Below are 23,572 nucleotides of genomic sequence, written 5' to 3' on the forward strand. Positions count from 1 at the left end.
GGGCGCCAGCGCTGTACTCCTGTTTCTGCCTGTAATACAATATGTTGCCAGTAATACAATTTGTCTCGCTGTAAGAGAAATAGTAAGCCTGACAATTGTTTTGTTTCTGACTGGTCAAGAAAACAGAGTAACAATTCATTTCTAATTTCGCATCATCTAGAATGACTTCTAACAAGCAGGGAGATAGAATAACAGAATGCAAAGAACAAAAGTAACATTTCCTTCTCCAAAAAGGGCAAACTAATAATTAAAAGGGAAACAAAATAGATCTAGAAACTAGAACAAACAAAAAAAAAGTCTAATTAGTTATTGCATGAAAACTGGGGAACAGATTTTTAAAATTTCATTTGCTACCCACAGAGCAGTCCCCATTACAAACCGTAACAGGAATCAGGCTCTAAAGAATTTGCAGTATCACTATATGAAAACATGTAATAACTACAAAAAGGGTACATACAAATGCCAACAATAAGGAATCATTTACTAAATCTAAGACAGTATATCATCCTCCTGACTACAGGATCTACTAGTTTGGTTTGAGCCTTATCAGTCTAGGTATTTAGAAGAAAACAAGACAAAACATCTAATAATAGCAAAGACATGGCCTGGAGGGAAAAAGGATATTCTGCTACCGTATGTCCTCTCCACGGGCAGATTTACCAAGTCCTAGGAGGGCTATAATCTCCCTGATAATGCTGTCACTCCCAGTGATCAGAGGCAGCAGTGACTGCATATCTTCGAAACTCCACCTCCTATGGCCAAAACCTGCAGCAGCAGCTGTCCCTGCTTTCTCAAATCCTGTACATAACTTCACCTCCCAATCCCTCCCTTCACTTTCCATACTGCAAACAGAACTGCAGTCTTCTCCTTAGTTGGACAGGCAAGACAAGTTTATCACTTTCAAGAGCCTGAAATTAGTGCTGATACCAGTGACAGGCAGAAGAGCTCGTAGCCATCATGCTGATGGTACCTCACTGGTATATACAGCTCAGTCTCACACATCTCATACAGTTGAAGGACCTTATCATAAACAACTGTTTTGCATACTTAAAAGCAAAATAAAACAAAACCAGAATGACCACATAAAACAGCATGTTTACTTTAACAGTTATGACTTGGTTTTAACTCTTGTTAAACCTCACAAAATATTTGTTAGTGCCATAATATATTTAAATAAGTAAATAACCCAAAATAGGTGGTTTCAGGTTGAATCAAAGTTGCATATTCCCAGAGCAAAACTGGCCAAGAACAGATGCTCAAGGACAGATACAAGGCAAGCCGACCACTGTGTTTCCCTAAGACCCACAGGTCCCACAGCCTCCAGAATTTGCAGCTCTGAGATCTGCACATTGCTGTGGTTAACCGATTTTTCTTCCATGACTAAAGCACTCCCATTTAAGACTGTTCTAACAGTAGTTAGAACTCGCTGAAATATTAAAAAAGACCTTATGCCATTGCAGGGCACTCTGAATTCCCAAATTCAGGGTGAGCAAACTCCCAAATCACCCAGCTCCAACCACCTCAAGCCCCTGTAGCTGTACCTAGACCCAGCTGTAATTTTTCCACGGGCAAACATTGGAGAGTGCGCTGTCTCAGATAAAACAGGCCTCTGAGTATACATACTGAGTGTTTTCCCTCCAAACTGCTCACCCTGAGAAACCATAGCCTTTTTCCTCAAATGAAACAGACCTTCACAACACCATCAAGAAAGCAGATTAGTATGGAACTTAGCTACATTAGGAGCTGAGGTATACAGCTCATTGGGACTGCCTGAGGAGCTTTTTTGAAAGTGGTGTTTAAAAAACAAACAAACAAACAAACAGAAAACCAACAAAACCCCCACAGATTGCAAACTTTATTTTAGGACTTTTTTGGTGTGGTTTTGTTTTTTTTTTTCTTTTCTTTTAAAAATGTATTACTACTATTCCGAGTACCCTCCACAGTTTGCTCTCACCAGACACTAAAGATCCGGCACTGACCTCCTGAATTTGTTCGGGGCAGGTTTCACCTCAGATTCCCCAAGCCACCCCCCCAAGCGCTGCCCCCTTCCCGGGGCTGTCCGCCCCTTCCCTCCCCGCTGAGCGGACACCGAAGCTCCAAATCGCGCATCCCTGCACAGGAAACCCATCTCTCCAGCTGCGGAGCGGGCGGCAGGTCGGGCAAGCCGGGGCCGCCCGGCGGCCACAGGGCGGGGGAAGGTAATGGCAACCCAGCCAAGAGGGACGGCCGCCACGGCCCACGCAGCCGGCAAGCGGAGCGAGGGCCCGGCGGCAGCGGAGCAGGCCAGGGCGCGGCGGCCCAGCCCCAGAGGCGGGGGAGGCGAGGAGGCCGGGCAGGGCCGCTTGCCCGCGGGGAGGCGCTGAGGGCAGAGCGGCCCCTACAAACGCCGCCTTGGCGGGACGCAACGCCGCTGCCAAGCCCCGCCGCAGGAGACGGGTCAAGCTCAAACCCCAGCGCCGCGGGACAGCCCCGGCCTCGCCGGGCCGCAGACGGCCGAGGGAAGCGCCCCGCCAGCCCGTTACCTGCGCGCTCCTGCCCCGCCGCCGGCCTGCGGGCGGCTCCGCGCCGCCGCCTCCACAACAAAGCCGGCCAGCGGGCGGACCCCGGGGCCGGGGCGGGAGGAGCGGCGGGCGCGCGCCGCCCTCGGGAGCGCGCAGCGGCGGGGCCGCGGCCCGAGGGCGGGGCGAGGCGGCGCGGCCGCAGGGCTGGGGCGCGGGAGTGGCACCGCCCCGCGGACGGGAGCGGCGGTGCAGGGCCAGCCGCGGCGCGGGGCGGGGGCGGCCCGGCGGGGCCGGGCGGCGGGCGCGGGAATCCCAGGGGCGCGTCTGCGGGCGTCTGCCCTGCCCGCCTTTCCCCGCCTTCTCGGGGGTTAACCCGGGAGCGCTGCTCAGGCTGGCCAGGAGCGGTGTTCCCTGCTAAGGGAGACGGAGAGACAAACCCTGCCAGGGCTATTGAGGGGGAGAAAGAACGCAGCGGCGCCCACGTACGGGTGTGGGAGGAGGCCATGTGGAAGTGGGACTAAGCCTAGAAGTGCTTTAGGAACCCTGCACAATGGGAAGGTTGCCCTTTGCGCGCGAGCAGGGAGGGGTGGATGGAGTACGGGCGATGTGACACGTGTGAAAGAGACTTCCAGCAGGAGAATTTAACTGTGCTGAACTGGTGAATAGATTTGGGGTTTGAATACAGTTTGAATACTGTGAGACAAACTTAATAGTTCCCTAACAATAACAGTTTAATTTTTTAAGGAGCAGGTGTTATGCTATTCTGTAAAGATATCTCTATGTAAATTATATGCACTCTGAACCTTATTTTTCAGTTTTTTCATATAGACCTTTTCCTTGCAGTGACACCTTCTGCAGAAAACAAATCTGACTAGTTTCTGCACCCTCTAATCAACTCCAAATTCTCTTTACTGTTGATCTACTGCAGCAAGTCCACCTTATTCATAGAATCATTAAGGCTGGAAAAGACCTCTAAGATCATTAAGTCCAACCGTCAATACTGGATTCGCTGTTCTTATCAAAGGCAACATCGCACAGGGAGCCCTACGTCTCTGGAACAAGAAAGCGCTGATGTTTCAGCATCTGTTTTTTGATGATACAGAACGCTGGAGACTTGATGATCCTGCTATATTTATTGAGCAGCAGTCTCAAAGAGCCAAACCAAGGGAACTAAGGCAAATGTTAATGAAACATTGAAGTTGAAATTTTAATTACTCAAAGGTCAGCACATTCAAAGTTTATTAATTTAAGGGAGTTACTCCATATTCCCACTCTGCTCTTACACAGATCAAAGAATTCAGGTTACTGTTTATTCACTGGTGCATGCAAGCTGTATAACTGAATGTGAATGTTTTTGCAACTGGAGTCTTAGTCTTTTTACACTTCATTTAACACTTTTCTGTATATTGTCTATGTTCCAGTACTTTTCAGTCACAACAAACCCGTTGTTTTTCTCTAATCTTAGTTCTAATTTACCAAATGCTGCATTTGCTTTCGACCTCGAAACCTCTATTCAGTTGGCAACATTTGTTGCTAAACTATCACAAAACACTCACACTCTCCAGACTAACATAACAGAACAGCAACACAACTTTATGGAAACACTTTCCCAAAGACACTTTTAGAAAGTTTTGGCTTCCAAATACTACAGCACCTGCAATCTGTTCTCAAAACAGGAAAACGTGTTTGGAAAGGTTTGAGAAACGATACCCAGACAAACCTACGAGGGGGATGAAAACCCTGTTAGTTTCAGAACCTTGTGTGCAAACCCCACTGGTAGGCTGTTGAAAGATCTTTCCCTCTCAAAATGCTCCTCATGTAAAAATCAGTGGGTTTTTGTTGGTAGAAAAAAAGGTTCTTTCCCAGTGAATGAGGTGGACAGTTAAATGAGGTGAATCTTGTTTCTAATATTTTGCTTAATTTCTTTCCAGATTCTTTCCCTCAGTCTAACAGTAACCTTTGTATTTCCATCCATCCAATCTGGAGATCTGCGATCCGATAACTCTCTCTTTCACAATACTACCTGAAACAAGTAGTCCCTGACTGCACTGCTTTCTGCCTCTATGAAATAAAAAATGGCATTTAAATCCCAATCTAAAATACATTTTGTCTTTTATTTAAATATATTGTTCTCATTTACTAATAAGTCTCGTTGATTAGGTAAATTCCATCCACCAGAATGCTGGAGCGCTGTTTTTTCCTGTCTATCAACTTCAGGTATTTCCATCTTCACTTTTACAGTAGTTAAGTGTGCTTTCCTTCTCAATGGACTTTTTCCTCAACTTTTTCCCCTGAGGAGAAGATGTGGTATTATTATAACAAATGTAGATTTCTCTTGTACCTTAAAAGTACCTTTCCAGGGCTGGAGGGCGGTAAGGAAAACCAGCACGTATTCTCTTCAACTCTGCTACACTACACATATTCCTAGAGCCATGAAACCCTGATTTCAGCAGAATGCCTGTGGTGTGCCTAGGATTTGCTGCACCTAGGATTCTACCTTGAAGTCACTACTCAAAGGCTTTAAACAACCATCTGGAAGCCCCTGTCTTACTAAACCAAAATGTATATAGACAGCAGACTGCAGTTAAATACCTACCTCAGACATGGAAAATAGAGCATAAATATACTGTGCAGATGGAAGAAACAGATTTAACTTAATATGTTTCTTAAAGAATAGTGAAAGAACTAGGTACCAACATTTGCCTTCGGTAGCTGAGCTGCAGGAATACATGAATGCACCTAGTTACAAATTATCCGTGCTTTGAGTTTAGCATAAGCTGATGCCCTTGTAAGGCAACAACAGCCCATCTTTTTCTCAGGGGAGAGAAGTTAAAAAACAAGGATGTAAAAAGATGCCTTTCTACTTCTCTTTTGAAGAGGTGCCAGCAAATCCAGCCTCCTAGTTCTGTTTCAAGATGCTCAAGATCGCACACGGAGTTCAGAATTGCTTTGAAGATAACGTGAAGGATTTCTGATTCAAAATGAATATCCTTGCCTGTGTTAACACTGAAGGGCTATTAGCAAAAAAAAATTTAAAAATTCTCAAATTATCCATGGTTAAACAAACAGTCTAGCATCTTATTCAAGAGCATTTCCTTCAATCCATCTTCTTTAATAAATGTGCCCTTGAGATCAATGGTAGCTCTGTTTTCTCCCCCAAACCAATGTAATTGAGCTTGTATGTACCCCTGAAGAAGCAAAGGTTGAGCTCAGAGTGGACAAGCCTTCCCTTGGAGTAAGAAAAATCAGCAGTACTAGAGGCTGTGGGCTACATGCAAAGGGAAGAAGAGTATGAGAAACCACAGTGCTATTCAGAGATAGGAGGAAGAGAAGAAGCGGAAACAGGGAAAAAATCTGTACAGCTAGATGTTGGTAACCCAGCTGTTTGACTAGCCGAACAGGGTCCCTAATACAGCAGGGAAAATAAAAGACCACCCACAATACTGCATCTGCTCCCAACTTCTGCAGGCTCCAAATCCATAGAAACATTTAGCTATTCAGCTGTTGATTAAGTGCTTAAGCTGTAGCTTATTAACCTGAGTGCCTTTTTGAATCTGGCTCTAAGTCAAAAAACCCTAGGCCTGTACTAGTAAACAGAAAGGTTCTACAACCCATCCCTGGCCCTGAGAATAAGTGTCCTTGTGTGTTCTGCATGCATATGGCTAAACTGTCTTCCCCTTCAATGGTGCCGCCTCTGGGCATGAGCTCACACTGTCCCCCACATTGTAGCATTGCATCTTCTGGACAAGCACATTTTGGCCTTGGCACTGACTGTGTCCCAGCCCTCAAGCCCATGCCCTGGCACAGTTTCATTTACCGGGCCAATAGGTCCATGTAATGCTTGGAATAGCCACTCTCCAAGTGACAAAATACCTGTGTCCTTTGAACACCAAAGAGCTGGAACCAAAGTCTAAAGGTTTTAAAAGAACAGCATGCTTCAGAAAGACAGCCAGTGAGCCAAACCCTTCCTAGAAATGGAGCACCAGGGGACCCGCGGGTCCTAGCTGGGTCCCAGCAGCGCTGAGGAGCAGGACTGCAAGCGTGTGCTGTACGGCGCCAGCCCCGAAGCGAGGAGCAAACGGCACAAGCCCAAGGAGGTGACAGGCCTCAGCTCACTGACAGGCCACCAAAGCCTTGCCTTCCCGCCCCAACGAGGGCGATCCCGGTGCCGGCCGCCCCAGCTCTGCCCGGCAGAGGGACGCTGCCGGTTTCCCGGCTGGAAGCGATCAGAGAGCCCTTCCTCCGCCGCGATCGCCAGCAGCTGCGAGCCGCGCCCTGCCCGGGGCCGCCCTCCGGCTACCGAAAGCCGCTGCGCGGCCGCGCGTCTTCCGCCAGCGCGGGGGCCTGGCCCGTGCGCCTCCGCCCCGCCGGCCTTGCCGCGGCCCCCCCGCTCCCCGCAGATAACCGCGGCTCCCGCCTCTTCCCCACCCGCCCAGCGCCAAGTCGGCCCCGGCTCGGCAGCCGCTCTCCAGGCTCCAGCTGCCTCTCGCCGCGTAGTGGGCGAGGATGGCTCGGAAGCCCGGGAGCTTTCTGCAGGAGGCCTCTCACCAAGTTACCGCCGGAGGCTCGGCGGGTAAGTGTGCGCGTTCCTCTTGGGCGGGGAGGGTCTGCCCGTCCCCCGCCGGTGCTCCGCCAAGCTGAGGTAAAGGCAGCCGCGCCGCCGTCCCTTCGCCGCTCTCCTCGGGCGCAGGAGCGGCGGCGGGGAACGGCCTGGCTTGGCGGCGGCTCCTCCCCCGCCGGGCGGCGCGGGCGGGCCCCTGAGGTGTCTTGGGGGTCCCGGGGGCGGCAGCGGGGCCGCGGTGGTAATTTCTGTAACGGTGCTCAGCCCCTTGGGGGAGTGAGGGAGCGCTTCCCCGGGTCTGCGGTGTATCTCCGTCAAACACACCCGACAGCCCCTCGGGTGATAAGGGTGGCAGGCGGGCCCCTTCCAACCGTAACGCCGTCGGTGTCGCGCTGTGAGCTGCTCCGATGGGCGTCGGTGGGTGTTTCCTTGCCGGTGGTGGGCTCCCTGCCAGCCCGTGTAACCCACTGGCGGGACAGAAAACGTTGTTCCCCTTCTCCAACGCCTTCCTTGTGGCACTCCCCGTCACTGCCTTACAGAAAATCTGATGCAGGGCTACAGAGGAAATGTGTTTCTGTGGGGTTTTTAATACTTTTAGGAATGTCAAGGTTACTAATTAATCACACTGCTTGTACTGCAAACTATGAGTGTCAAACTTGTATATGTCTATTTAGCAATGAAAGCATTGCTAGTTAATTTCTTAGGTTTGTTCCCTAAATCAGAGTAAATCTGTTTAAGTCAGCCTGCACTGTAGGGAATATTTACACAGTTTCCTGCTCTTGCAGTGTATGTATGTAAATCCTTTGGCATTTCAACTATGTAGTGTGTTTTTAAGTGTTCTTTAGTGTCTCTTTCAGGGTCCAAATGCTGTTTGTCATACTATGTTTCAACTGAACGAGGAAAGCTACACAGTGGTGTTGCTGTGTCTTATATACTGCTGTGTATGTGCACAAGCAAAATTCTCCTGTGGGCAAGTCCTATGTGGCCGTGATGCTACATGTGAGGTGGTGCTCTGTTCCCTCTAATTCCCCTGCTGCCCCTAAATCAACTTTTGTTCATGCCTGCCACCAACACACAGTTGAGTGCTTCCTTTTCATGCTTGTGACTCTGCATGTTTGTTTTTGGCCTTCTGATTTGACACAGAGAGATGTCACAGCAGCAGCGGAGAGGTCTGCTGTCCTGGCCCTTCCAGTGGTTTGTGTTTATGACTGTTTATGTAGCATTTCTGAAGCCTTGGAAATTCTAAAGCTTTTTTAGATTCTGCTTGGTACCACCCTACTCTTGCCTTAGGGGAGAGAAAGGAAAGGTTTAATCTGTACTACCCCGTTGAAGGCCTGTTGTACACGAAGGGATACTGAGGTGTTTTGCCACCAGATGTTTTGCAAGATGACAGATTTATCTGCCCATAGCAGTGGGTCTGTGCCTCAGTGATTCAGATTGATCTAACTCAGTAGCTTCCCATCCTGTGGCAATAGCCTGTTTTCTTTACAGGCTGTCTTTGTTCATAGAAGAATGGACAGTTTGACTAACACACTGGAAAGAAAAGTGTCTTTTAGGTACAGGCAATGTTTACAGAAGGACTAGAATTGGAAAAAGAGTGTGTTTGAGGGATGGTGTAGGGAAAAGACAGCATAAACTATTTGCTGATCTGGTAGGCATAAATGTTAAGGTGAAAGAATTCCCAATTCAAGGAGGTAGCTAATCTGCACTTAACACTATTTTAAGGTATAATGTGGGAGACCTGTTGAACCTAGTACAGAGACGTAGTGTTAAAAGATACTTGCATCCTTTTGCTTAGTCTCCTGTCACGCAGTTAGGTTCCTTAGCTCCATCACTAGCCTTAAAAATGTACAGAAATTTCTATACATTGCTTTTGAAATAAACCAGTAAGGACTGGTCTCTAGGACTGAACAACACTAAAATTGTACCAGAGGGACTGGCAAATGTACGGCTCCAAGGTATTAGATGGAAATGGCTCAAAAACTCTCTTGACAGATGCTTAAAACTTGATGGTGTTTCCTTGGTGATTTATAGAGAAGATAGAAGATGAAGGCTGTAGCTTTGAGGTCTTCAATCTAAAGGTTAAATTTCTCAGACAAGTGTGGATCCAACATGGAAAATGTGGAAGTGTGAAGTAAAGAACGGAGGGCATGAGTTGTTGAGAGTATAAGTAGTTCATCCTAGTGAGGGATTTGATTGCCTGACCTGAGTTTCCCACTCTGTATTAGACACCCTATATTGCTTTTGGCTGCCCCTGCAGAAGGATATAGGGTTCTTGTAGGTGCTTTGTCATATTTACTGGCCTCATGTGAATGTCACAGGTATCCTAGCATGGCTTTACTGCCTGTGCCACAGCTTGCTATTTAGAAGAAAACTGGAAAATAAAAATCATTGTGGTGAACTAATGTGTAGATTTTTAAAAAGTTTAACTTAACTCGTACAGTTAAGCACAGGAATGTATGAAGCTGTTTGTAAGAAAGATGTGTAAGCTGGTGTCTGTCAAAACAATGATAGGAGAGTAGCGAGGTAGTCAGGGAATTAACTGTACAGCAGAATAGGTGTAATTGAAGGGTCAGAAATATTGTCTGCATAAGTAAAATGAGAAGTTATTTAGCATCTGCATGTCAGATGCAAAAGGATCTGATAAGAAGTGATTCTGCGAGGTCGAGTGGAAAATTATTAGAGATAAACCTAAACTGTCAGAACAGGAAGAAAGGGATTTTTGAAGCTTTATGGAAGATGACAGGACTTGTTCATGGACTTAATAAAGAGAGAGGAAGAAGAAAGAAATCGAGCATGACCCCTGGTCTACAGGACTGATAAAATGGAAGATGCTGGCATGCAGAAGGAAGGAGAAATGAAAGTATTCAGTGTGGTAAAGGAAAAGATTTAAACATACCATTGGCTGTCTGAGGCATTTCTAAGTTAAAGATAAACTTGCATGGTTCTGCTGTGATTGAACTGTAAAACTCAAGCATGACAGGACCTCATGCATATTGCATGTCTGTGGCAAGGGGTGCATCTGCTTCCGTATGGCTTGTAAGTTGACTTCATAATAAATTGAAAGCTCTGCTTCCTGAGGGTGAACTCAGACTTAAATATGAGCAGTCTTACTTGGTCTTGGCTTCTGTTCTTTTTGCTGGCATTCAGTTTGCTCCCATCTTTCAGACTGATGAATGGAGGTTAATAGTGTAACTGAAAATACTTGGTTTTGTTTGCTTGCCTGGGTGCATGACAATAGTGAGGAACAGGACTTTGATTGAAATGTAATTAGGACACTTCATTAGTGAGTTTGGTCCCTTCTAGTGCAGTGAACTGCAGGCATATTCCTTTTCTCTAGTGGTTAATTAATAAACTAAGACATGTGTGGGATTTATAGAAAAAAAAAAAGAAAATAAACTCCCTAAACTGTAAGAAACAGTGTGAAAAGAACAGCTTGGGAATCTCTGACTGATTTACTTGGATTTATAGCAATTCTTCAGAAGTCTATTTGAGAAGTCCGGTCAATGCAGGGTTCAAGTCACAGGCAGAATTGTTTAATTCACAAGGATCAAAAAAATCCTTGTTTTGTCTGCCTTTATGGAAAAGGCAGAAATTAAAACAATAGTGTTGCATACAAAGTTGACGGAGATATTTTCGTCATGGAGAGGAATTGAATACTGCAAAGCGTGTTGTGTGATACCCAGGTCGATTTGCCAAGACATCCTTGTAACAGACTCTTGAGTCAGTTTGAATGATGAAGTGCAAATGTCATTATAAACAAATGCACAGATGACCTTTGGCTGAGTGAAGGGTAGTGTCTGAATATAGTTACCCTGAAGGTTTTGGGATGCTGCTACTTGGTATAGATATGTTTCTGTTTTTCAGTAACAAAAGGCTGCAGATGGTACAATTAGCTAAAACCACACGTAATGTAAATATAATTTCATTTATATTTAGTTTGTATGGTCACCTCTCTTTCTTTCATACACTTTCAAATAAATTACATACGAACATTTTTAACTTTGAAGTTAAAATTTTAGAAGACATTATTTAATATGTGTAGTAGTGGATAAATACAAAGGTATTTTTCAAATCTGTAATATTGAACTGAACTTTAAGTACTTTTCTGCTGTAATTCAGTGTGTTTCTTTCCCTAATTCTGTTTAATAAATGAACATGAACTATTGTCTCATTGCAAAATGAACATGGGAAAATCAGGATAAAATGAGCTTTAAAAAAAAATGGGAAAAAACCACTTTGTAAGAATAACTGGAGTTGGCTTTTTTCCGCATTCTTCATATTTTCATGAAACAGCAGGGTTTCTGCCTGTCTGGACCTCTTGGCTTCAATTTTATTTTGGAGGGTTAGGTTTCTGGCTGCATTGAAATCTAATAGGATTTGGGAGTCTAATTCTCTTAAGCTCCTTTGAAAGTCCAAACTTTTTCTTTTGACAGGTGTTTTATTTCAGGAGTAGGCAAAGTTGATTATCCTGGATAGCAGCAACTCCTTTGAACCAGGTCTACAAGCAGGAAAGCCAGTCGTCAGAGTAAGACTGTCAAATGCAAATACAGTATTAAAAACAGCGTTTAGTCTTCCTATCGCTAGAGGCATTAGGCAGACAAATGTCACAAGGTATGCTAGCCAGCATGCTTTCTGGAACACCTTGGGTTATTTGGTCCCTATGAATGGGAGGAGGAGTGTGATAGATGTACAGGAAGCCCTTTAAATCGCAGGAAAATGCACTAATTCTCTCCTATTCCCCCATAGGTGTTTAATTAATTTGTTTTGATTATTTTGCTGACGTTTTTCTGGGAATTAAAGTTAGGATGAGTGTTCTATGTTTTCTTAGCTGCCTTTTTCTTTCTTTTAAGCCATGCAATTGGCACTCACATGTTACTAAAATAATCACTTAATGCTCAGAGGTAATTTGAACTAGCTAAGTACTTAGCTATACCTTGTAACTATCTGGACTAGAAACCATAACATTTTAAAGTGCTTAAACCTTCTTCTTTCTGCAGTCTCTTAAGGCTGAAATATTATCTAAGACCACAACATGTGCTCATTGTCTTTCACTGCCTGTATTTGGCATTTCAGATGCTAACAAAGACTGTTTATATTAAAAAAACTAAGGGTGGGAAGCAGTCAAATAGTATTAGTTTCAAGGAAACATCCTACAAGTTTAAGTACTCCAAAGGAATGCACTTGCTCCTGCCAATGAAGCCAATTTTCTCTCCTAGGCTGAGAAATTGATAGCATGCTGCCTGGTGTTGGAGCTTTGGAGGGGAGTTGCTTGGTTGGCAATATGTTGAGGAGAACTTTGGGTGAAGAGAAGACCAAAAGAAGGTTAAGTGTGTGTAAGCTGAGATACCAGATATCCAGAACCTCCTCAAGTATGCTCCTAGGAATCTGGAGGGCATAGGAACAGTCAGGGAGTTAAGACTTGGAAGGATTTCTGTTTCTGCTCAGGCAAGCAGCCCCACTCCCCCTGCTGTGTTTTACAAAACATGCTGAAAAGAAAATGTGAAATAGCTTTGCAAGGTCTATGCAACCCCTATTGCCTTCATCATTATACTGTTCAGAAAGGGAACACAGTATTCAGGACATTTTGTGACCTCAGTGGGTCCCTGGGAATAAGGAACAGGCACTGGGGAAGCTCACAGAAACTGATGCTAGTTTTGGAGTCAGTATGGTGGAATTGCTGACTTTGGTCTACTGGGCACTTAAAAGCCAGGTAAAGTGATATTTTTCATCTCATGAGAATGTACCTCCAGGCTGCAGACCCCTGCAGTGACCTGCTAGCTAAGAGTATGCAGAATACCATGTAATGAACCAGCTACCTTGTGAACATTCCCCAGTGGAATTTTTTAAGACTCTCCCCACCTACTTTAATTCTGTAAGTAATGTTTTTCAGTCTCTGAGCCTCCCCTTTTCTACCAACTGATAATACTAAAAATTCGCCCCTGAATCTGCAAGACAGATTGAACTCTTTGCTTCATATACGTCTTCCTTGATTAAATGTGTTGCCTCAGAAAACTTTGTTTAATTTCAGTGAAAACTAATGAAATCCCCTTGGGCTTTCATACACTGGGCTGAATATATGAAGCTGGCAGCTAGCAAAATTCCTATAAATTTTCAGACAGTTGAGTAATTAGAAGAAACAATATCCTTGCAGTATCGTTTTAGTTTAAATGGAACAGATTAAAACCTCTGTATGTAGTGTTTAGGGTGAACTGATGTTGTTCAATCAGGTCATTGCAGTGTACTAAAAAGTTGTGAACGCCCGTTTGGAACACTTAAATGTGTTTCAAGCAATGTGTTTCTTTTAAAATGTAACAGCTTTTACATGTGGTTAAGGTATGAAGAAGTAACTCTTACATGTTTATATAACAGTGACAAAAACAAACTAACAAACTAAGACTTTTCATAACTTTACAACAGGTGTCACTTCTATCTGTTTCTGCTCAGACAACCGCCCCCACCTGTTCTATGCTTAGTACTTTCTGTAGGAGCTGGGACCTTGAAAAGAAGATTTTTAATTTTTTTAAATTATTTTTTGCGTCTGTGGACTCAGAAATTACTCATAACAAACTGCTCATTGAACCTGGGGGTTAAATTTCAAACTAAGCTAGTGTCACCCTGCTCTGATACTCACTGCTGGTTTGAGCATCCTGCAGCAAACTGCTCAGTCCCATTCTGTCTTTGTTCCAAGAGAAACACTGGGGAAAGCAAAGTAGTTGGCTGAGCTGGTATGTTAACTGATGGGGATAAAACTTCTTATGCACAGAACCCTCTACAGGTGTGCAATAAGGCACTTATCCTTAAGACTGTATATGTGGTAAGCCTGAGGGTTTTGAAAAAAGTTATAAATTTTCTATTGTTTTTAGTGTAACAAGTTTTTTTTCTCAAACCTTCCCCCCCCAAAAGAAAAAAAAAAACCCATCCAAAACAGCAGCAACAAAACCCTCCTCAAAAACGACAACAAAAAAACCCCAAACCAACCAACCAAAAAACCCAAGAAACAAAAAACTCTGACAAAACGACCAATCTCAAACCTCAAAAACTAGAGTAATGAAGTTATGTATACTCATTTGCTCTAATACCCACAAGATGGCAGTGTAATACTACAATAAGATGCTAAATGTGGCATTTCCTATGAGTGGAAGATGTATAAAAACCCATGTTGAAGCTGTTGCAGGTAGGAAGATTAGCATATGTCATTTTGGATGATAATATTTGAAAACAAATTTTAAAGATAAAACCAATTCATGAGATCACTTCCAACCTAAACCATTCTATGATCAATAAATGTTGATATCTGCATACTGCAAAACCAATGGCGCTGAATTTGACTTTCCTTGAATCAACTGCAAAAATTGTAAATGCTGATATATCACTGATAAAGATCAAAAGATGATTCTAAGGCTAAGATATCACATATAAATTGGAAAACTTAGGATAAACTCCTAGCTCAGTGGAATCAATGTGCAACAAGCTACTGATTTCCAGAGTGAGGAATTTGCATCTTGATTATTTTAATTTTACCATAGATTTTATGTGATATTGCAGAAATTTCTTCAAACTCTCAATGCTCATCTATAAACAATGTGAAGTCTGCTGTGTTACATGCTCCTGTAAGCCTATGTGTGAGCCCATGTGCAGTCGCAGCCCAGAAGACCAACCGTATCCTGGGCTGCATTAGGAGAAGCATGACCAGCAGGTTGAGAGAGGTGATTCTCCCCCTCTGCTCTGCCCTGGTGAGATGCTACCTGCAGCACTTCGTCCAGCTCTGCCCCGCCCCCCACCCCCACCCCCCACCCCCGCCCCCGGCATAAGAAAGAAGTGGACCTGCTTGAGCAGGTCCAGAGGAGGGCCACAAAAATGGTCAGGGGGCTTGAGCACCTCCCCTGTGAGGACAGGCTGAGAGAGTTGGGGTTGTTCAGCCTGGAGAAGAGAAGGCTCCAGGGAGACCTTATTGCAGCCTTTCAGTACTTAAAGGGGGACTAGAAGAAAGATGGGGGCAATCTTTTTAGCAGGTCCTGTTGTGATAGGACAAGGAGTGATGGTTTTAAACTAAAAAGGTAGATTTAGACTAGATATAAGGAAGACATTTTTTGCAATGAGGGTGATGAAATCCTGGAACAGGTCACCCAGAGAGGTGGTACGTGCACCATCCCTGGAAACATTTGAGGTCAGGTTGGACGGGGCTCTGAGCAACCTGATCTAGTTGAAGATGTCCCTGCTCACTGCAGGGGGGTTGGAACTAGATGATCTTTAAGGTCCCTTCCAGCCCAAACTGTTCTATAATTTTATGCTAACTTCTTTTAAGTATTGTCAGGAATGAGACCAAAAGTAAAGCATAAAAGCTTAAAAATACGTACTTCTTCAGAACAAATTGTAAATATTTTATTGCAACTCTAAATATTTTGTTGTCAGATTTCCAAGTTAAAGAATATTGTAGAATAGCATGTATTATACATGCAAAAACAAATAGGTAGCCAAAATAATTAATAGTGGAGCATGCCTGTTTTAAAGTTTATAGGCAAAAATGCTTTATCTGCAGAGGCAGTTCTGAGAAGTTGATAAAAGTTTGGCGAGGAAAGATTATTGGGGTAAAGAACCATTTTTCATTACTGTGTTTATTGTTTCATTAGTTATGCTTAGTGACTGATGTTCATGTTCAAATCTGTGTTAGATTGTCATAACACAAAGGCTAATTATGTAATAAGAATAAAATTCTAATGTATAGAAACAAAGCATGCCTTTTGATAGCAATATATGTGTTTCTGTGGCAGTGTTCTAGAAAGGAAAATGAAAACCGATTCTGTTTATTTTTGTGCAGAAAGTCTCGGACTTTTGCCTATTAAGTGATGATACTACAAAATTTCCCTTAACTGTAGCTCAGTTTCTGTGGCATTACCTTGGATGTCCTTCTTATGCTTGCAAATGTTCTTTCTTCTGCTTGTTACTTTTGTATTTGAATCTAGAAGAATGGGAGACTTAAAATCATACCACTGAGACTGGAAGAACTCATCTGTTACAAGATGGACTCTGAAATTCTCTCTGAAAAATGGGTATATTAACCTAAACTACTCGGGCTGGCCTAAGAATTATGATTAGGATTGGTATGAATTAAAAGTGCTAAAATAGCTAAAGACAAGTAGGAAACCCCTACTTTTTCATATAGTGATGTGACTCCTAGAACATGAAGTCTTGAAAAATCAGTATTGTAATGAATGGAGAGAGCTGACGAATAGTTCCATTATAGGGATGCCTCTAAGTATTTTCAATTATCTGCATCTTGATCATAAATGCCTTAAATCTGTTCTGCTTCAACTGGAGTTGAAAATATGTAATTAACTTTTTTCCCCTCTGAGGAGCTGAACTAGCATTTGCTGCCTGTGGAAACCGTCGCTGGTCCTGTTGATGAATAAAATAAATCCATACTGTTTTTAATAATCAGAAACTTTCATGCTCTGATGCCTAATTATCACTTGTGCAAGAAAGTGTTAAGTATCATTCGTCATAAAATGGTATTTTCCGTACTGAAATTCTGCAGTTCTTTGGTTGTGTTGAAAGTTGCATAGTTGCAGGATAAGTACCTGCTGGTTTTCCTGCAGCATTTCTTGTCCTGGGGGCTCATTACGATTAGATGTAATTTCACCAACATCTGAAACATCTAAGGCTTCAATCTTCTATAGAAGTGATTTTCTGATGAGAAAAGATAGTTCTATCTTTGTATGAGTATTGTTAAGTCCCACCCATACAGTGGGGAAGGAAACACAGCAGTAACTGGCCTTTAGATCTGCTTTTCAGTCATTGAACTACACTGTTAACAGCTGCTTTTGTTTTTCCTCTGGATCCTTTTCAATCTGCCAACTTTTGGCAGGAAACATAGTTTATGGATCATCTTTCAGCCTTTAGTCAATGGATCATTTCCCAGTTCAGGGTGTTATCCTCTTTTCCTGGGCTTTTTACTGTTTTTATTATACTGAAGTGTGCTGATATGTTGCTGGTGTCCCCAAACAGCAATACTCCCAAAAGCAAAAGGAGAGTCTTAGTAGTACTTTCAGTTTGAGAAAATTCTTTACACTATTTATTTCACTTCATCTTACACCTAATTCTCAATGTTTTTGCAACAGTGTCAAGTTTTACTTATTTTTCTATTATCAACACTTATTTCTTGATATTTAGTTAGAGGCTTGATCTTCAAAATGAGTATATATTTTGAATGTATAGTAAGTATTGCTCAACTTTGTTTTTTCAGCTGACTCCAGATAGCATGCTGAACTTGGTAAAACATGAAGGGCATGGTAAAAAACCGAAACCAAAAACCCAAGCCAAACAAACCCAAATGATGGTTCTAACTGCCATAATCATAGACACAGAAACCAAATTTAACTCTTTATTATGGGTTTTGTAATATTTGATGTATCTTCCCCCTTGTGGAGCTATGTGATTTAGTTTCAAAACTTTAAAGCTTGATTAAAACTTGAATTTTAAAAAAAAAAATCTTATCCTCAGTGTTGTGGCATTAAAGCTTGAAATAACGATTTGTAGAGGCTTACAAACCTAAAACCCAAACAAACTTTAAAGATGGTTCTCATGATTTTTGGATTAATTTGGGATCTGAGTCATGAGGTTGTGAATGCCTGAGGTTGATGATGATACACTAGCCTTTTTTAGGTTGGTGATATATATCTTCTCTACAGGCAGGTTTGCAATGCTGCATTGCATGTGATGGTGTACACACATGTGCTCAATGTAACCTCATGGCAACAAGTAGAAAACAGACCATCAACCTGCTTATAGGCTGTTAGAAGAATTTGTTTTTTAAAACACTGTCTTATTACAGATGCAGATAAGTGTCATCATGATCCTGTAAGAGTAGATACCCCCTAGTTTTGTCAGAATTGCACAATAATGTAAACAAGACTGTTTCATTGTTCATGCTGCACATTCTAAACATTATGTCCAGCACCCTTTTTGGGTGCTCCTGTGATCATATCTTTGGTAGCCTCTGTCTTCAGTGCTCTGTACTAGTTCACCCTTGAAATGGTTCCTCATCAAAAAGAGTGCTTATGTAAAAGAATCATCAGTGTTCTGAGAAAAGACTTCTGGAACAACCCGAGATCTTTGAGAGTCCTCATAGGCCTGCTCTTTGCTCATTTCCAAGTCTGTGATTACAGAGACAAAACAATGGGACTTTCAGAAAGTATTGTGCCATATGGATGAGAGCTTCATTGTATTCTCCTAAATGGGATTGGGGCTGAATTAAACAGGGGAGATGTGGCTGCCACTTGTTCATTATATCTGTTAGCAAAAATTTTAAATAGCAAAACTGTAATTCTGACTGGATAATGATAGTCCTTGCTTAAAACATCCTCTACCGTGTTTCTACGGTGGTTTTTCTAAGCAGTGGAGAAAATAAGTATCAAGATGCAATATGCTTTTTCTGTCATGTTCTTACTTAGTGTGAAGTATGATGATGGCTATCCTAGATGACAAAAAGGAAATAAATCAAACTCTTCTGTTGATTTGTCAGCAAACTTTTATCCTTTCTGCAAAATTATACTTCTTAATATGGTAAGAAATACAGCTTTATTGATCAGACATTTCTAAAAGGGAAGAAAGCATATGGTCTTTCTGCAATTATAAAACAATGAATATTGTTAGAGACTAGTCTAAATGGAAAGAAATGTCTTATTTAGAATACGAAACTCTTCTAAGTTAATGTCCGTAAAGTTTAAATTAGTTCAGACTTTTCTTATTAGAATAAATGTTTCCTTTTGAAAAGCATGATAATCATAATCAAGCCTAAATTTGTTCTGTTATTTATTTTCAAAATGATTGTACATGTTTAGCAGACTTTTGATTTAAATCCCTAGGGATATATTGGAGACAGATGTTTAGATGACCTCATGTTTAAAGTAAAGTTATATTTGGACACTAGATTAAATTTTCCTTAAAATCTTTCCTTATTTGTTAGATTGTGGAGGGGTGCAGAAAGTATTGAAAGATTTATGTTGAAAAGGTACTGCTTTATTTTTAAAATAAGTTTTTAGAGTTCAGTAGATTTTATTTCACTGGACCCTCAAAAGCCCAAAATGTCTGATTATGAAACAGTATGTTTACAAATGAAAATATTGTTTCTCATTGGAGAGCTAAATGGGAAACAGACTTCTTTAAAAGTTCCTTGAATTCAAAAGCAAATTTACCATGTCATTTATACCTTCCCCTCAAACTTGTTAAAGACTGTGGTAGAACATAAAATGTAGTATCAGTTGGAGACTGCAAAATAGGGCATAACAGTAGCTAGTATTTTTACTATGTTCTGGTTTTGAACAAGTAATGATTTCTTTCAAGCTGTAGTTAACATCATCATAGTGTGATGGCTATGATGGTTTCATGTGACAGTGAACAACATTTTGGAAAAAAGTCTTCAATATTTCATCAAATCATAATTATCAAGTTTGACTTGTTGAAAATGTGTCGATTGGCAGATTAAAAAATAAGTCTCTTTAGTCTTTTGATGTTTATGTAGGCAACACTGGCTTTTAATGTGTTTAGTTAGATATACAAGTTACTAGGTTGCTGGAATTCTGCCGTTTGTAATTGTAACTGAAGTATTGTACTAATAGATGTATAGCTTTTCTTGTCACTGCTAAATATTTTTTTTCACAATTACTGCCTTACTGGCAGAATACTTTTCTTTGTAGCCTGATGGAAAGGTTGCACTTAAAACTTTAGTTGGCCACTCGGCACTTGGAATACAAAATACCCTTTGCCCAGATCTCATGTGAACACTTCTGTAGGACAGCATTTTTTATTGTTTTCTGTCATTTGCAATTAGGAAGGTTGATGTAGCCAGCAGAGTTGGAAATGTGTTTTGTGCTGATTGGACCTTGTTAAGTTCAGGCAGCAGATGCAATATTTTTCCAGTAATCTTATTGATGTCTGCTGGATTAGAACTGGAGCAGCCCTCTCCTGGAAAAAACTTGAATTGCTTTGCAGTATTTGGAGCCTCTTTCATGTAAGAGTGGATAGCAGCTAAACACTGGCATAAAAGTCATATCTCTCTTCGCAAAGAGAGTGAAAGGAGGAGATCTTAACCCATTCCTGAAAAAGGAGCTTTCATTCTGTCTTGTTTTTCTAGGGCTTGTTGCTATTAGGTGAATGTTGACAGACAAATGTATATTAGGCATGGGCAATAACTGTTTTGCACAGCATGGATCTAATCAAAACCTGGTGAATGAATGTGTGGTACCTATGTGATGCCATTTACTGCAAGCAGAAATTAATTTGGTTTTCTTCCTGAAGCAAGAATTGGAATTTAGCTTATAACTCTGGAAAATAAATGGAAAAGATTCTTTGTAAAATTAATGAAAACCAACACTATTTTGCATAAAAACAGAATGACATCGGTAATTCACAGAAGAACTGAAATAAAATGTAACCCTTTGTTGAAGTGGTATATAAATGGGACTCTTTTTCAATATTTGTATGCATAGGAATTCAATCTATGTTTGTAGATCTGGAAAAATCTGTAAAATGTATAATCATTGTACTTACCTGAAATTCAAATATTTCTGGCTGCTAAGTAATAAACAGAAGGATTGTACAAACTCTAAACAAAAGTAGTTTTTGAAGATGAATAGGGGGAAAAAGAAATTGATTTAAAAGCTAAAGTTTATACGAACACAAGTGTTTTCTGAAGACTTCTGAAGCAAAAAGTGGTCAAAAAAATTGGAGCAGATAGCCCTTAAAATATGTGCTAAAAATGTCACTTGCCAAAATTGTTGGTGTGAAGATAAGGGGTAGTGTAGAATGAACTTCTAAAAATTTTGCTGATAAAGCAGTTTTACAGTGTTGTGGTTGGATATTGTCTAATCACAAATATTTCCTACATTCAGAAATGTTCTTTAAAAGTGTTGCAAGAATATTAATCAGTTGGCACAACACTTTTAATTGGACTAGTCATTTGTGTAGACTTGCAGCCTTAGAGTGTGAACGCTTGGAACTGGGCTGAAGTAACTTGGGCAACAACTCTTATGCTTATGTAGTATGATCTTGCCTTTCATTATATAATAGCCTTCTCCTTTTTCTCCATATGAATGTATACTTTTTTCAATGAATGGAAAGAATAATGGCTTTCCATTTAAATACTCAGTATCTTCTCATGTAAAATATTATAACTTACATATACAACATTTGACTATTTTTTTTTTTTCTTGATTATGCATAAATCTCCTTACGCTACTTGAGTATTTTCACTGAAGATTTCAGCTGGTGTGCTGAGATTTGCAGGAGTGATTAGTCCTCTCTGGTGCCTCAAGTTAGACACTGCAAATGAAGTAGACATGTTTGCTGGGATGCTATGAATGTTTTATGCAACATACAGAGAAGCAGAGACATAATGCTGAGAAGGAGGAGTAAGAGTTGGTTTTAACTACCTTAATTGTGATTATTTTTTAATTTTTTCTCCTTGCCTATAGTATTTTGTTTCCTTATCTGTGCATCTTCCAACTATTGTTAAGTAGGGAGAACCCTAAAGACTAAATGTTACTCTGTTACTCAGACTGAGCTGTATGTATCTGTGCACAGAATCACGGTAACATCCTTCAGGGAAAACCAGTGCAGTAAAGTGGAGATGGTATCGTAATTACCAGCTCAGACTTAAACTGGTCTTTTTCTGTTTAGTCTTAATCTTTGTTTCCTGTATTATAATTAATATTTATGATTGCACCTAGAACTTTAATTGCACAACCTGTGAAGAACTGAAAAACTTTGAGAGAGTCAGTGTTCTATAGATCACCTTTTCAGTGGGACATCAATAGACCTGGAACCTTATCTAATGCAACTGGAATTGGGGATTGCTTGCTTTGTCTTTATTTTGGCTACAAACTCTATGGTAAGAAATTAAAATCAGACAGAGGAATAAATCACTGTATTACAGTTTGTATGATGGTTTGAACTTTGTAGAACTTGAACATATTTTATATGCTAATTGTTTTGTAAACATTTCAGAATGCAAGTTTGTAGTATAAATAGTTTTGACTACAGGCAAGATTTAGACTGCCTGCATTCTGCATAAGCAAAAACTGGGCGCCTCTGACTTATCAAACAATTCAGAACAGAGCCAGGAGATTCATGAGATGAGTGAAAGAATCGGGACCCTCCTTGTCTTAGCTTGTAGCGCAGGAAACCAAGGAACTAAGAAAATCCTCTTTCCAAGGGTGATTTTTTTCATCAGGCTGCAAAACTGGGTTCACTATTGCTCTCTTTCTAGGACTTTGAATCTTGCAGTCACTTTTTGCATAGCAGTACAGATCAAACATTGCAGAGAGTAATGATATATGCAGTGGCCCTGGTGGTCAGTTAAGTCTTCAGAAAAGTGAAATAATAGATTTAATTTTTGTAGCTGAGGGCAACCTTAGGCATAACTGTTATGCTTTCTGGGCCCTAACTTGTCATGTGTATTTTCAGGGGAACTGTCATTCCTTAGTCTTAGGAGAACTGGAGGTGCTTGAACCATGAGACTAGTAAGTAACTCAGTTCGACTGAAATCAATGGAAGTTACTTTCCCTGGATCTCTTCTGAACTGCACTAGATCTGCATCGGGAATCCCACGGTATCATAGAATGGTTTGGGTTGGAAGGGACCTTAAAGATCACCTAGTCCTTACCCCCCTGCCATGGGCAGGGACACCTTCCACTAGACCAGGCTACTCAAAGTGCCATCCAGCCTGACCTTGAACACTGGCAGGGAGGGGGCAGCCACAGCTTCTCTGGGCTGCCTGTGACAGTTACTCACCACCTTCACAGTAAAAAACATCCTAATGTCTAATCTAAATCTACACACTTTCAGTTTAAAGCCCTTATGCCTTGTCCTATCACTACATGTCCTTGTAAAAAGTCCCTCTCCAACTTTCTTGTAGGTCCCCTTTAGATACTGGAAGGCCGCTATAACGTCTCCCCAGAGCCTTCTCTTCTCCAGGCTGAACAACCCCAACTCTCTCAGCCTGTCTTCACAGAGGAGGTGCTCCAGCCCCCTGATCATCTTTGTGTCCCTTCTCTGGACTCACTTGAGCAGGTCCATGTCTTTCTTATGCTGGGGGCCCCAGAACTGTATGCAGTACTGCAGGTGGGGTCTCACAAGAGTGGAATAGAGGGGGAGAACCACCTCCCTCGACCTGCTGGTCATGCTTTTTTTTGATGCAGCCCAGGATATGGTTGGCTTTCTGGGCTGAAGGAATATGTTGCTGGGTCATGTTGAACTTCTCATCAACCAACACCTCCAAGTCCTTCTCCTCCTCAGGGCTACTCTCAATGAATTCTCCACCTAGCCTGTTTTTGTGCTATTTGTGCTTGGGATTGCCCCGGCTCAGGTGCAGGAAGTTGCGCTTAGCCTGGTTGAACTTCCCAAGGTTTGCACAGGCCTACCTCTCAAGCCTGTCAAGGTCCCTCTGGATAGCCTCCCTTCCCTCCAGCATGTTGACCACACCACACAGCTTGGTTTTGTCAGCAAACTT

General features: G+C 41.9%; 1 protein-coding gene across 1 annotated transcript in view; it reads left to right on the top strand.

Moving 5' to 3' along the window:
• Positions 1 to 6,968: 6,968 nt before the first annotated feature.
• SLC25A21 (solute carrier family 25 member 21) overlaps positions 6,969 to 23,572 on the top strand; it is a 260,342-nt gene continuing 243,738 nt past the window's right edge. Inside the window, exon 1 of the mRNA XM_086462414.1 lies at positions 6,969 to 7,074. Coding sequence (XP_086318540.1) covers positions 7,008 to 7,074 — 67 coding nt within the window. The 5' untranslated portion in view covers positions 6,969 to 7,007. The remainder of the gene's footprint in view (positions 7,075 to 23,572) is intronic.

Source organism: Leptosomus discolor, chromosome 3, assembly GCF_034619465.1.
Source record: "Leptosomus discolor isolate bLepDis1 chromosome 3, bLepDis1.hap2, whole genome shotgun sequence".
Taxonomy (NCBI): domain Eukaryota; kingdom Metazoa; phylum Chordata; class Aves; order Leptosomiformes; family Leptosomidae; genus Leptosomus; species Leptosomus discolor.